The 14938-nt window shown below is 40.5% G+C and overlaps 1 protein-coding gene across 1 annotated transcript; it reads right to left on the bottom strand.

Moving 5' to 3' along the window:
- Positions 1-1272: 1272 nt before the first annotated feature.
- On the bottom strand, positions 1273-4903 carry LOC121195127 (piggyBac transposable element-derived protein 4-like). Its single transcript, XM_041058387.1, has 2 exons — positions 4893-4903; positions 1273-2137 (listed from the first exon to the last, which is right to left on the bottom strand). Exons 1-2 carry the CDS (start codon positions 4901-4903, stop codon positions 1273-1275), a joined length of 876 nt encoding a protein of 291 aa, XP_040914321.1.
- Between the last annotated feature and the right edge of the window lie 10035 nt (positions 4904-14938).

Below are 14938 nucleotides of genomic sequence, written 5' to 3'. Positions count from 1 at the left end.
GTGCCATCCAGGTCCTGGCTCACATCACATGAGCGATTGCCCCCCCCCCCCCCCCCCCCCCCCCCCCCCTTTCTTTCTTTCTTTCTTTCTTTCTTTCTTTCTTTTCTTTTTTTCCCCCAAAGTCCCATTAAAAATAAGTAAAGCTCCACACCTCACGACGGGAATATGTTTAATTACATTTTCGGTAGGGTGGTGAAAATGAGCATAAGACTGGGAGTCTGCAGGCAGACAATAAACACAACTCAAAGTGTAGAAAATGAATGCCGCAGATTTGCACCTTTAACAGGTGTAAACAGCAAGGATTTCAGCGGCATTTTTCTGTTTTAACTGCACATGAAAAGAGCCATATGGAACCCCCTGTCATATACACTTCCTGTACAATCTACAATATAAAAAAACACAAATCTGAGGTTTGTTATATGCTGTGACATAAAATGCACACATCTAAATGTGGATTTCATCAGTTCGTTGCTCTAAACTCAGGTTAAAGTCGTTAAAATGACACAAAACAGCACACAATACATTTTCAGTTTACCACTTCCATATCCTGGGTGGATCATTAGCGTCCAGTCAATGAAGACAGGAGATGAGTAGTGCAACCTGTTGTGCCGGGGCTGGTTCATGAGAACCAACAGTGCCCCCTATGGGGCACCTTTGACTGCAAGCAGCTGCCCTAAGTGAGCTTCATGACTCAGTCAGGAGGAAGTGCTGCATAAATCTGAGTCTTGCTCAGAACGACTGTAGGCTGAACACGCTGCTAAGCATAAAGGAGCAGCAGTGGCACCTTAGCGTAAGTGCCATAAAGACACAATAAATAATAGGAGAAGTATTTGCAGACCTACAGCTGTGGAGTAAAGTGGAGTGATGCCTGAGGAGTGGGCTCAGAAAGTGGGACATTTAACCCTTGGATGCATGACCTACCAATACCTACACTCTTCCATGAGTGGGGTCAAAAATGACCCCAATTAGAATAAATGCGCTTTTGCAATAAACTTAAGAAATTTCTTTAATTTTGGTTAAAGATAATGATTTTTTATTATATTTTGATTAACAAATGAGTGATTTCATTTTTGACATGTTCATTTATCATATTTTATTCACATTTTATCACAAAAGAAACAATCAATCAATCATGTATCAAAAAATGTCAAAATCAATTGTGTGTATGTCTGTCTGTTACTACAATGAAGGATGAACAGAGAATGAACATAAAGTAAGTCCAGGGACCATAACACTGTCCACGCACATGTAGAGACACAAATGTCTTTCTTCTCACTGTGTGCAGCTGTTACAAATGACTTGCTGCTGGCTGTGATCGTTGCACACAGGAATACTGCATTTCCAGCAGCATTTGGTGGCTTTGCGATCTTTGTTTCTTGGACACATCTGGCATCTCTTTCTCTTCTGTTGGCCCTGTGTGCTTCTCTCCTGTGGCTGGATTGCAGCTTTTGTCACTCCACACCTACCCATTGCTTCAGTGATGTAGGTTGGTAGGTTTGGGTTACCTCTCAGTCGACTTTTCATGTGAGGAGTCACAAGCTCTTTTGAAAGCTCTGTGAGGAAGCGTCGCCGTGCATTGGTGATACCTGTGTATAATTCAGGGTGCTGAGCCCTGAAAAATGAGTAGGCATTCAGAGTGGCAATATCGATCATGTTATACCACAGCACCATGGGCCATCTCTGTGTCTGGCGTTTGCAGGTGTAGTTGCCAATCATCTGATCCACAGTATCTACACCTCCTTTGGTCTGGTTGTAGAAGAGGATCACTTCTGGTTTTTTCTTTTGGCTATTTTCATCCACCATCTTGCTGTGGTGCATTGTGCTGAGGAGCAGAACAGCCTTTCCCTTTTTTCTGACATAGCTGGTCATAGTCATGCTGCCATTGAAGCCAAATTCTGTGCTGTGGACCTCCCTAGACTTGGAAGCCTTCATCACTGGAGGGATGTCTGGCTTGTTCTGTCGCAAGGTTCCCACTATAGTCAGACCTTTCTCCAGGAGATGCTCTGCAAGAGGCACACTGGTGAAGAAATTGTCTGTGGTGATGTTGCGACCTGTGTGTCTGAACCCACTGCACAACTGACGTACTATATTTTCCCCCAGATTCTTCTGGACTTCTTCCCCTGGTTTTCTCCCTGTGCTAGCATCAGATGTGTAAGTGCAACAGTAAGTGTATACTGACAATCACAGTTGATAAGGATCAAAGGTTCCTGGGCTAACTTCAGATTTCATAGGAAATGTATGGGGTCATTTTTGACCCCGCTCATGGAAAAGTGGGGTAGTCATAGAAAAACTGCAATTTCTTGAAAAGTGTGAAAAAAAAATTTAAAATTGCAATGGCCTCATGTCACAAACATGTTTTATGAGGAATACCTGGAATATGAAAATATAAATACTTTTAATTTAAAAGATTTTGAAGAATAACAACCCTTGGGGTCATTTTTGACCCCACTTATGCATCTAAGGGTTAAGCATTGCCACGTTTTGCCATTTGACTGGAGAGAACAACTGAATATTAGTTTATCCTGAAGTCTTGCCACAAGGCAACTTTTGTACTTGAAATTGTTTTTTGTTGTTATGTGAATCAATATGTATCAAAAAATGCAAAGGTATATTGAAGATCAGTTGATTGTTGTAAAAATAATTAAATATGTTATTTTGAAAACCACTGAATTGTGGTAAAATGTTAAAATATTTTCTTTGCTTCTGATTAAAGCAGTCTGATAGTGCCCTAGAGTAGCAACAGATGGATCGTGGTGCACAGCTATCAGTAGTTTTCCTTTCTCTGCAGCCTGCTGGGTGAGAAGCCCAGGCTGCACACGCCGTACACGCCGTACACGCTCACTGTTCCTCAAGAGAAGAGTGAACAAACTGTATTGGGACACACAAACCAATGACACGTTGAAAGGCAGCCAGAGGAGCCACCCCGCAGCTGAGGCCTCTCCACAACAGTGCTAAACAGCAATTATAGGCCATCAGCAGAGAAGTGGAGGGACCCCGTGGGTTTGGAGGAGAAGAGCTCCCTCCTTCATTGCCTCCTCTACTTCCTGCTTTCTACTCCACCAGCACCATTCAAGTAGAATGAGATATAAAAAGGAGAAACTGATTCTGAATTTTCCCTCTCAAATGACGGCGCTCTGGGACAGCTTCCTGAAACACACACAGCCGATTCGCGGAGTTGGCATAAAATGTGAATGGTGCATTTTTATTGTCGCTGATTTGTATCCTAACTTCCACGATGACATCTGCCTTCAGCTGCTTTATGAATCTTGGCCTATCGCACTTTCAGCCAAGCTGAAAATACAAACATATAATTGTTATTATTTAGAGAAATCACAGTTCAGCCTGCAACACATTATTACTTAAAAGTTGATGCCTGAATTATGCTGCATTATTGCTTTGTGGAGAAATAAGTGACAGAGGGTGGTTACTAATATTCACATTAAAACAGGAACAATCAAAACAGGGTTGTCAGCTGAAAACATTTTTAAATTGGTTTCTTACATCAGGCTCCCATCAGGATATCATCTCTGCTTTTACCCACCTTAACTTGCCCAAAAGTAATTTTTTTTCTTGCCTGTATTTCTGTTTCTTTTCTCAAAAGCTTCTCTCTTACTTGTTCATTTTACTGTCACAGAAATATTGTGAGGACACCGTGGCTCTGACCTTTTACGATCCTCACTGGCTGCTTGTAATGTTAGTGATCTAAGAATTAAAGTTTATTGCAGTCAGTATAAGTTCCGCTGATGATGAGAACATTAGCTGCGTGCCTGAAATGCAAAACGTTTAATGTCTGTCTTGAGATGGAGCACGTTATTCAGCTTTTTCTCCCATGTTTCTTTCTCACTTTTCCTTTGATACAGAAATACAGACATATATATAAATATATATATATATATATATATATATATATATATATATATATATATATATATATATATATATATATATATATATATATATATATATATATATATATATTTGCAGTAGTAGATATAGAACTAGATGCTATGAATTTGCTGTACATAACTTCCTAGAAGCTGCAGTGGATTTCACTGGGCTGAAGTCATTCTGTAGCCTGTTTCACCAAACAGTTCCCACAGTGAGTGTTTAATAAGCGACTGATGAAAGAGGCAAAAATAGACTTAAAACAGATTATCTGATGGCAGTGTCAGAGGAGGGGGAAGACTTTGTGCTTGACCCGGCACAGGCACACATCCCGGCTGTGAAATCTTTACTGGCGTCTACCTCCTGGTGTGCAGAGTCCCGTGGGATGTCACTTGTTGGCTCAAAGCATCTCCTGCTCTCTTTCTGGGACAGGTTGCTACAGCTGCATGTTTCTTGGCAGCTGCTCAGCTTGCAAAATGGTGAGAAGTTTATAGAGGGAGCTGACTTTGTAGAATTTTCTCATATAAAAAAAAAAAGTCTCTCATTCTTCCCTTGCCTTAAGGGGGCGGCCCTTTAGATTGTGATGTTCAATGTCCTGTTCAGAGACATGACTAGAGAGCTGAACTCTAAAGATGGGGTCATAATCGGCAGCCAGAGCCCACTAAACGTTATTAGTGGCTTTCCAATAGTTGAGTCATGTGTGGACACTAGGGTCAAGTCAAGAGTACAAACATAGCTGTAAGTGTGGCACTGAGACATAACTGTTTTATACTGTGTCTGCAGTTAATCCAAACTAATTCACACACACCAAGAGTCTGAGATTGCATCATGTGTTTCCTTCTTCAAACAAGCTACAGAGGCAGCAAGTTAAGCTGATGTCTTCTCTGTCAGATCCTGCAGTTTCGTGTTTGTACGCGGGCATACAGGAAAGCTTACATAGTACTTAATATGTACGAGGGATCCCTCTCGGAGCTCCTATCTTTCCATTTTAGTCATGAATGACTTACTTGCAGGCCATGGTTAAGAAGTTAAAACATACACTGCTAATATCTGAGTTGTTGAAAAGTGTTATGCCTCTTTCAAATGGATTTATTGTTGTTCCCATTGCCCTTGTCCTTTTTTTTTTGTTCTTGAATTTCTGTCTGTGTTTATGGCTGTAATGCCCTTAATAGTCAGTACTGATCCGTGCAGCCGTATTCTCTGCTTGTTGGCAATTCAGTTGTGTTAGGTGACATGGCCCATTAAGGTTTCCTTCTTTGTGTCGCGTAGGGCTGGTGCTTTGCACCTACAGCATAATCTTTGTCTTTTTCCAATGGTGCAAGTTACCCCTGTTTGGGGCTGTATCATCTACAGTGTGGTTCCCACAGAAAAGCTCAGAGAAGCAGTTGTGTGCTTCTCTTTATCGGAGGTGGGCCTCTGCTTCGCCTTGTTCTGGTGAGCCAGCGAGCTCATTACTCATGACTGGTGAGAACCACTGTGGGTATTTTTTTCCCAGCAACAGCCCCAATGGGCAACATGATCTTATTCCACACGCGAAAACAAAGTTGGACAATTGGCACAAAGGTGAGATTTATGCTCTATCAGAAGCGTTTTGAAAAAATATTTTTCAGTTTTACAAGTGAAAAGGATGAGGACTAACTGTGTCGCCTGGTAAATGCATTTCTGCTTCACTTGCCCACCTCAGATTAAGGCTTATCAAACACCACAACACTGAACAATCTCTGTCATTATTATCTGTGACAAATTTTGGATTCTTCTAACAGGTTTGCAACCAGAAGGAAGTGGGCTTTGATCATCAGTGTGTGCACAGACTGGCAAGTCAAACTTGTCTCAGTCTGCACAGCTTTGTTCAGCACCCTACAAGACACCCACACCTGTAGCTGTCACGTGATAAACTGTAGTTTTTATAAGTCATTTGCTTGTTTCTGGTTTATGTTTCGTTCTGAGGAGCTTGCGAGTCAAATGTGGTACGTGTGACTCTTAAGTCTGCTCACATCGCTACTTTACAAGCTCCTCCATCTGGCGAGGACACAGTTAAAATGAACAGACGTCAAGCATACAAGAGTTTGCTTACAGCTCTCTATTTGACAGCATTCCAAAAGCCTTGGATAACACGCCATGTTCGATCTGTTTGCCGTATACTGCTGGCATAACAACTAAAGAGTCTGTGTGCAGAGATCTATTGGTAAACAGTCACTATGGTATTTCCTTGGGCGAAGTTCACTAAATGGTGTTGTCATCTGAGCTTGTCTGGTCACTTCTGCAGCACTGGGATGAACAGAAACATCTCCGCTACCCAGTGACCCAGACATCATAACATGGCAGCACAAGTGGTGACATGGAATGAATCTTAAGGGCTGAAGTAAAAAGGCTGAGTGAAGTGTGAATCACATTACTCTTTTTCTATAAATGTTGAAATGCAGCAGGTTAGCTGGAGGCCCAGCTACCCTGTGAAGTTTTTACAACAAAGGATTTAGCAGTTAAACTGTTTTTTTTTTTCATTATGCTGTAGATACTGAACTCGCATACATGCAGAGAGCGGAGGAGTGAGTCAGTATATGTACCATGGATATTATTCAATCTTTTTTTTCTCTCTCATACACAATACATGTACACGCATGTTAATTAAGGGTCATTAAGGGTCATTACCAGAGATTCACCGATTCACAGATTAAGGATTTAAAGCAAAAATAGTTTTATGCCTCTCTTATAGCACTGGCAGCACAAACGATACAATATCATAATGTGCTGATGAATGAGAGTAGAAAGGCAGTCGCCCAATGACAGCAATATGTTATGAATAAAAGATCAGATGCTGCTGTGAAACACATCTTCCTTCACAATGTGATGCAGCCTTTAGATATTCCTCAAAGCACACAAAGGACCAGAGAGGTCAGAGACAGAGTGTCACTGAAATTCCCTGAGAAATGGGAACTGCTGGAGAGAGCCATTAGTGAAGTAAACAAGTTGTCAAGCATGCTGATTTAGCTCACCACAAAGCCTTCTATTAGTACATTACATGCAATTTATTTATAAGACCGAGCTGTAAAAGTGAGCTGGGGAAAATCCTGCACCTCACTGACAAATTGGCTCATGTTGGGGCTGTTGATGGTGTTGAACAAAATCAGCTTTCTTTTGACCCATCCTCAAAATAGTTGTAGGCGGCGAACAGTCACCCAGTTTTTTAAATTTCATTGCATGTTGTAAACTCATTGCCAGCTCACATTTTGCAATTACTGAGTGTCCAAGAAGCCAAAGTTCTCCCCTTGTTCCATGGTCATAAAAAATACTTAATAATAAGTGGCTGGATGGTTTCCATTTTTACAAAGCGTAACAGTACATCTAAAAACATAGTGGGGCAAGTTACTGAATCCAGAATCTGTCTACCAGCACGTCAAAAGCTCACTAATTAACATCTTAAATTTCTGTTTAATTTGTGCAAAAAAATGAAATGTACAAATAGTAAGTATGACATCATTGTGAACCAATGCCAAGAAAGCAAATAAGCATATTTCCCATAACACCTTTATGTTTGGTGATTGTTTCTTACTAAAATGCTCAAGGCCGGTTTATGCTGTGTGATTTTGGCCTGTCTAAGATTTAAGTTAAACAGTCCCCAACAGTGGTTCCAGCTGACATGCAGTAAACATATGCTATCATTGTTGTCATACACTCAAAGGACCTCTTTATGTTTTCATGTATATGGGCTTGCACATTGACTTTTTTTTTGTCACAGCATCAGATGTTTTCTGGCACAGCTGTTCTTCTGTATCAGTGATTCTGCAGTGAGTTTCAAGTTCATCCGAGCCTTGGAAATGCTCCAGGTGCAGGTCACCAAGCTTTGTCTATGTGCAAGAATAATGGGACCTTTACTTTCAGAACACTGAACACAGAATTGGTCCAAATTCCAAACTCATGCTAATCTACAGGTAACTACAGCACTGGTGCTTTTGCATAGTGACCTACACACACATGCATACAGCTGGCTGCATCAGACTGTGAGATCATTTGAAAAGAAGATTTCTCCTCTTGTGATGCTAGCTTATCTCTGATTAGTATTTCTTGAGGATACATCAGCTGGTTCGCTCACAGAGCATGTGTTCTCTTCTAGGCAAAATCACTGAAGTATTGATTAGCTGTATTACATCCTTGCAGCTTCCATTGGGCAGACTCAGAGCGAGGCTGTTAGCTGATCTATTGATTAATGAGAACAAATGTATTGAGGATATGCTGCTACACCAAGTAAGTACTTCATTTGGTGTCCTGTTCATGTTTCCTTCATTCATTTTTTTTAGGTTTTGAGTTTTGTGGGTTTTTGGTAAACATGCCCTGACACAGACACTCTCCAGCTGCACTTGTTTTATTATCAGTCTTCTAATGAGACACATTGAGGATGGCGAACCATAGCTTGAAGATAAGATATTGTGAGAAAATTTGACAGAAGGAAAACCATGACTATAAAAACAAAAAACAAAACTAACAGCAAAACAGAGGAGTAAGCACTAAAACAGACTGATGACCTGAGAGAGAGAAAGATACAAGCAAATACTTCACTTCACTGGTCCAGCACTTCTGGTTCAATGGCTTTTGACTCAGAAAACGATCAAAATAGGAATAAAAATGAGAATATATACAAACTGCAGTGTAAAAAAGTGGAAAGAAAAGCTCATTCAGTAATTTCCCTTTCTCCATCACCAGGCCTTCATCTCGGTGCCTGGGCTGCGTTCTCGGCTGATGTCAGGGTAGAGTAATTAACATTTATCAGTCTCCAAGAGAGACCTTTCCCCCACATGGGGAGAATGATGTGTAACCTGCCATGGTCTTTACTTGCCTGCTGCATCGCTCCCTCAGCCATTACCAACAACAGGCAGTCAGGGAAAGAGCGCGGATCAAGGCCAAACTGTCATCAGCTGCCATTATACGGTGCAGAGCAGGTAATAGTGAGTGACTGGCCAATTTGACACGGTGAGTTCTACTTGCAAAGTTCATGACCAGTGATACAGCAAGTAGATCTGATCTGATGTGCACCGACATAATGTAATGATATCTTTAAGAAACAGAAAATCAGCTGATCATTACCATTCCTGAATAAAAAGCAAATACTTCACTTCATGCTCACACTACCCTCAGTGTAGTTAATGGGTCGACCACATTTGCTGCAGTGTGGTCAGCAATAAAGTTTTGACTTGGAAAACAATTGAGGATGATACAGTAATGAACTACAGAGCATATTTTCACGCTCATTCCATGTCTCATAGCTGTGTTTTGTTTTGAATAGATAAACCATATAGTCTGTGAGCAACTTGAAGTTGATTACATACTGCATCTAAATTGGATGAAGTTATAACAATATTTCTATTGTTCAAGCCTTGACTCATTATATATCCATTTCTCTTTTATTCTACTTTACAGTTTTATGTTCAGTCAGACAGTCTGCATGGATCTATTTTGGTTCCCCTTTGGCAATTTTAGGCTGTTAAATTAATCTTACATATTTCACACTAACAGTATTACAGGAGATAGGTGACCATGTTAGGTGACCAACACTGTACCTGCTAAACATCAGCATGTCAGCATGCAGATGTTTAGCATTTAGCTCAAAGCATAACCGAGCCTTGCAGAGCTGCTTGCATGGCTGTTTTGTTTGTAGCTGCACTTTTCATTTTGGTAGTGTGAGTTTAAACAGTGTTTGCTGCTGGAAAGATATCTACACAGAGCATGATTAGCAAGTTTTTGCAGCACTCTAGCACTTATTTACATGGTTTAATCCTAAAAATATGATAAAACATAGGAAACCAAACAAACATCTGGACATAGTAGTCCTATGTTAGCTGCTAATTTTGTTTTCCAAAGAAACAGACAACAGCTGTCAAATTTTTGACTGTTACTGCACAGTTACAAATCCGTTTTGCTTGTAGTTGATGAGTAAATTTGAGCTGTTAAGATGTTCACTTTGTGATGCAATTTTATTTATTTTTTTTTTTTGAAGCTCACTTTGTCACATTGATTAGCAGTAATGAACAGCAATGAGCAGATATAGGAAGTAGGTGAGCTGCTGGTTGAGCCTGAACGGATCATTAAACACAATATTTAGATGCTTCTCTCATTATGTAAACAACTGTATATCTGGATTGAAGTGCTATTAAGGTGGGAGCCTTCGGATAGGAGGCCCATCTATTGTTGTGGTAATTACTCTGGTAATGTATGGTTATTGTTGAGCAAGATAGAGATCAGACAGAAGTGTGATAATTATTATCACTGGTTTTATTGTTTTCTCACAGGCCCCCACCAGTTCATGCAGAACTCTAATTTACAGCTAAGTGATAACAACAGCATAATAAACTTTTGGTGACTTCCACAATGAAACTGCTACAAAGCGATTTGATGAAATCTTCACATTTGAGCTTAATTAATGTATATTCACCCGAGGTTCACCTAGCTTTGTCTAAAGAAATTAAAGAAAAACTGAATTAATTAACCAGACCAGCAAGGGTATCATTTTTGGGCACAAAGTACTCACCACCTTTTAAATTAATGTACAGTATAATCTTCAGTTCCAGCCAGTAAATTACATCTCCAGTCTGATTCCATACACCTTGAGACAGAGACTAACAGTCGGCTTCAATTAAAAAGTGCTTGATGAATCATTGTCATGAAGTCGTTTGCAGAGTCATAAAATGAAGCCTAACATTGTTTAACATCAGACAGGAGGAGATAATCATCTGTGTTTGATTTGCATGCAATGCAAGTCAGACACACTGACAATGCTACTGCAACTACAAGTATTGGACAGCTACCTGGAATCTCTGTTAATAATCTTTCAACAACCTGACAGTATCACAGATGTGCTTGTCCCTGCTCAGGATGGAATTCTGAAAATGAGAAAACTTGGCTGACATATCTGGTAATAGATCAACAAAACCATTTCTGCCAGTGTTGGTGGTGGTGAGAGACTTCTCTGAGAGAACAGTTTCCTTTTTCAGCCTTCCGACATGGAGAACAGCTCTGTATTTGCCCAGGTGGCTCAAGCCCCATTCAGTGTCTCTGTAATCCCACCCTTTGCAGTATCACCAAACCTCTGCTCCCCATTGCAGTCCCTGGCTAAGTGGGATAGACAGCAACAGATTGCCCTGCAGCCCATTTACCTCCAGTACTAAAGGCCTCTGTGATCCACTCAGAGTCATTTAGGTGCCTAACACCTGCAACACCTGCAGTGCAAATCAGAAATGTACTTCCAAAAATGAAATCAATTACCTTTTCAATTACTTTTCAGCTCCAGTGGTAATTGGTAAACATTATTTTTGATATTACAAGGGGCAGCTTGATTCCCGTGCCAGCCATAATTAAAATGCATGGACGCATGGTGTGGTGAATAGATCAATTTGTGAAGACGATTATATTAGATAATATACTTGTAGCTGCAGTAGGCTATTGTCTTCTGGGAGCTACACTGACTACCAGTTGTTGCATCTATCATTTCTGTCTGTTTTGTGGCCATGTCCTGTTGACAAAGGCTGGGGCTTCAGGGGGCTTTTTTTTTTTTTTTTGGTGCATTTGCATTGTGGATAATTCTGGGATCTTTTACAGGTGACCAGTTATAGCTAGCTACAGACAAATGCACTTATCAAGCTCTCAAATCACAGTTATGATATTGCATGTATATTACACATGTGCAGATGTGTGTGGGAACTGTACTTCAATTTCAAGCGGTAGAAGCAGCAAGTAGACAAGTAAATTACACTGTGATTTATCAATTCAAATTGGTATAAGTTGTCTTGGTCAAAATGTGTGACGACGAGACGTTAGGGTGTATTGTGGAGCGGCTTTTAATAACTCCTTTTGCAAGGAAAGCTTTCACATGACGCCAAAGCCTTTTAATTCTGTTCTGCCTTTTAGTTTTCATATTAATATCTTTTCCTTTCTGTTAATCAAGTTGTAGGATTCTCTGTGTAAGATCTGGGGTAAGTTTGAGAAGTTTGGGACAGCATAGGAAAATACAGGATCTGTGTCATTGTCAGTTAATGGTATTTATTTTATTATTACCACGTGATTGAAGTGTTTTTTTTCCTCCAAATTGCACATTTGATGTGTCTACTGTCTGTTCAAAGGAATAATCCTAATACTTCTTAATGAAGGTGTGCAAAGAGGTGAATATGTCCTGGTTTAAAGCAGCAAGATGCAGGAGACAGACTTTCAGCACAGGACAGACAGGCAGCACAAAATCATGAGACAGGGCAGGCCCTGAATTTAAGAGAGATTTGCTACAGCTACCGTGATGAAAAGATATATTTTAGTGTGGCCCATTTTTGTCAACAGTGTATAGTAAACAGCTGAATCGCACATTGAGATGGTGGTGATGGGGAGGGGAGCTGTCCACTTAAAACCAGAGAGAAGAGCAGTGGGGAAAAAGAGAAATCTCTAATGTGAAATAACAACAATTGTTCTAAATGTGGCCTAAGATAGCGTGTTAATGTAGGACCCCATTACTCATAGTTCAAAGGTGATTGAGAAAATATGTTTTCAGGATCTTTACTCCTGGTATTATTATGCATCTCCATCGTTTGCCCTGATCCAGTCATCGTCCAATTCCAAATAACAGCCACATACAGCACCCCTGTCTTCACATTCTCTTCTCATTTGTCTCCACTGAAAATAGATTTGCAAAACATGTCCACTAATGGAGACATGCCGGTTCGGAGACAGTTATATTTTTGTTGGACCTGTCCTTGAATGGGCATTCTGCTTACTTATTATTTTGACATTGGAGCAAGAGAGAAATGTGGTGCTGAGAAAAACAACAGAGAAGGTCAGTTAAGTTTTTATGTTCCTGCTGCATGTGGAGTGACAGCACATTTGTACTTACACTGCACGTTAAATATTGTCCCAGCGTGTCCCCTGACCACCTGGTAGTTTGTGCAGTCGGATTGCAATCTGTACCTTGGGTGCACTTAAGGGTTTCTCTTTTTATTATGTGGTCACATGCTGATTGCAATCCACTCACCTGAGATGCACGATAATGGTCTCTAAAATCATTTCTAGTCTCATAACAGATGTTTGGGAACATGGGAACAATATAGTCTGGAAATATGTCGCAGTTCTGTATGCAGCTGCAATGACAGAGCCGTAGTTTCAACCTTTGCGATACAAAATGTGTCCTGAGCAACACATAACCTCAAAAGGAGATGTTACTGGGTTGTGTACCAAAGTTGTGGTGCCGTGTTTGTGTGAAGTGTGCCCAGACAGGCTGATAAAAGGCCCCGCTGTCCACTACACTAATCATGACATCAGAATAACACTATCAAATAAAATGTCTAACGGTGGAAGTGATGGTCGGCCCAGGTGTTTACCCGCCAGTCCATGGATATGTCATAGTGACTAATGAAAGTGCTTAAACCCCATAAAAGCTCAAGGAGGTGGTGGTGCCATTCAGGAAGAGGTTGGAGAGGTGTTCAACTGCAGGACCAGCATGTTTGTAATGAGAAGAGAACAGAGCTCACTGCAGCACCATAAAGAAAGAAGAGCTCTATTGCACATTAAAGTCTGGAATGTTTTACAGACTGTAATAAAGCCCCCGGCTAATCACATTCACCAGAGGCGCACTATCCTTCAACCAATGACCATGTACAATCATCGAGGTTTACCTTCATAAACAGTGTATATCTCTCTTCTTTTTCTGGTGTGAAGGAAAAGAGAATGAACAGGGATTTGGTATTGCAGTAATAGATTTTAAGTGTGTCTCTCATCTCTCCAGATACGAATGTAAATTACTTTGATACAGTCATGCTTGATCTGCAAAAAATATGCATCGGCTGTTGCTTTTGCAGGCTTCGTTTTGTCACAGTTCGAATAAGAGGAAACATCAAGTAGTACTGCAGTAGTGTTTTAGGTGTCAGAGATAAAGATTGATATTATATTTCAGCAAGTTTAAGATCAGCTTAATTAGCTGAAGAGACACGAGCAACACAGAAGCTTGAGCTGGTTCGTGTGAACGCATCGATCAAAGCCTTTGTAACTTAAATACCAGCTAATTCTCAGCTTAAACATCCTGTTGCCACTTCAACCAGGATAAATACCCGACCGCTAGGCCCAGGAAAACAGAGAGAAACAGTCTGGTGCCTGTATACTGAAGAGGCACCGTCAGCTCATTAGCTAACAAGTTACTATGCAACCACTCACCATGTCACCATGATATAAATGCAGCCAGCCTAGCCTATTGTTTAGTCAGCACAGTGGTGACACAATCACATATGGATGTATTTTATGATTCATTTGGCTCGGGAGGACACGGGGCAATTAACAGTCTCTTTCATTACGAGGAGCATCCTGCTGATAGTAAATAGAGGCTCTTGGGGGAGAAAGATGAAACAGGTTCCCTTCTTTAGACTGACATAAACACAAGAGCAATGTTTAATCAGGCAGTTTATTCAGCATCCTGTGCAATTATCTTCACTGGTAACACTTTACCATTCACTGCCTCTTTTCAATCACTCCAGCTTGTGCACTGACTTAAGGATTTATCTACTTGCTTAACTTAATATTCTTGTTAAAGCATTTAATTACAGTGGTACGCCGCATATTAAATTCAGCTGGTTTTTGCTTTGTATGTAACATTAATTAAGAACCACTGTTTCTCAGTTTTCTTCTTTTATGCTTCTTAAATAGCATCATGTTGTGCACTAGTATTAAAAGGATTAGGGCCTTCTTATTTTGATTGAAATAATTCACTGTATTTCCCAACATTCGTGAGAAATTTGTGAGTCTTCAAAGCAAAAGATAAAATCTGACTGATGAAGGTTTACATCATTCTCTTGTTCACATGCAGCTTCACAAATTTTGCAGTTTCAAAGTATGCATTCAAATGCATGGCCAGGCCTTTATTGTTCTTTTTAACCATGCTTGTTCAGGGGATGCCAATGTTGGCTCATCTGTTGGGCCACCATTTTGGTCCAGAACAAACTATCTCAACAACCACTGGTTGGATTCCTGTTGAATTTGGCCATTTGTGGTCACCATAGGATGGATCCTCATGACTTTGGTGATACCCTGACCTTCT

Source organism: Toxotes jaculatrix, chromosome 16 (genome assembly GCF_017976425.1).
Source record: "Toxotes jaculatrix isolate fToxJac2 chromosome 16, fToxJac2.pri, whole genome shotgun sequence".
Taxonomy (NCBI): Eukaryota; Metazoa; Chordata; class Actinopteri; family Toxotidae; genus Toxotes; species Toxotes jaculatrix.
Note: the sequence above shows the minus strand (reverse complement) of the source record. Positions and strands in the feature narration are given on the sequence as shown.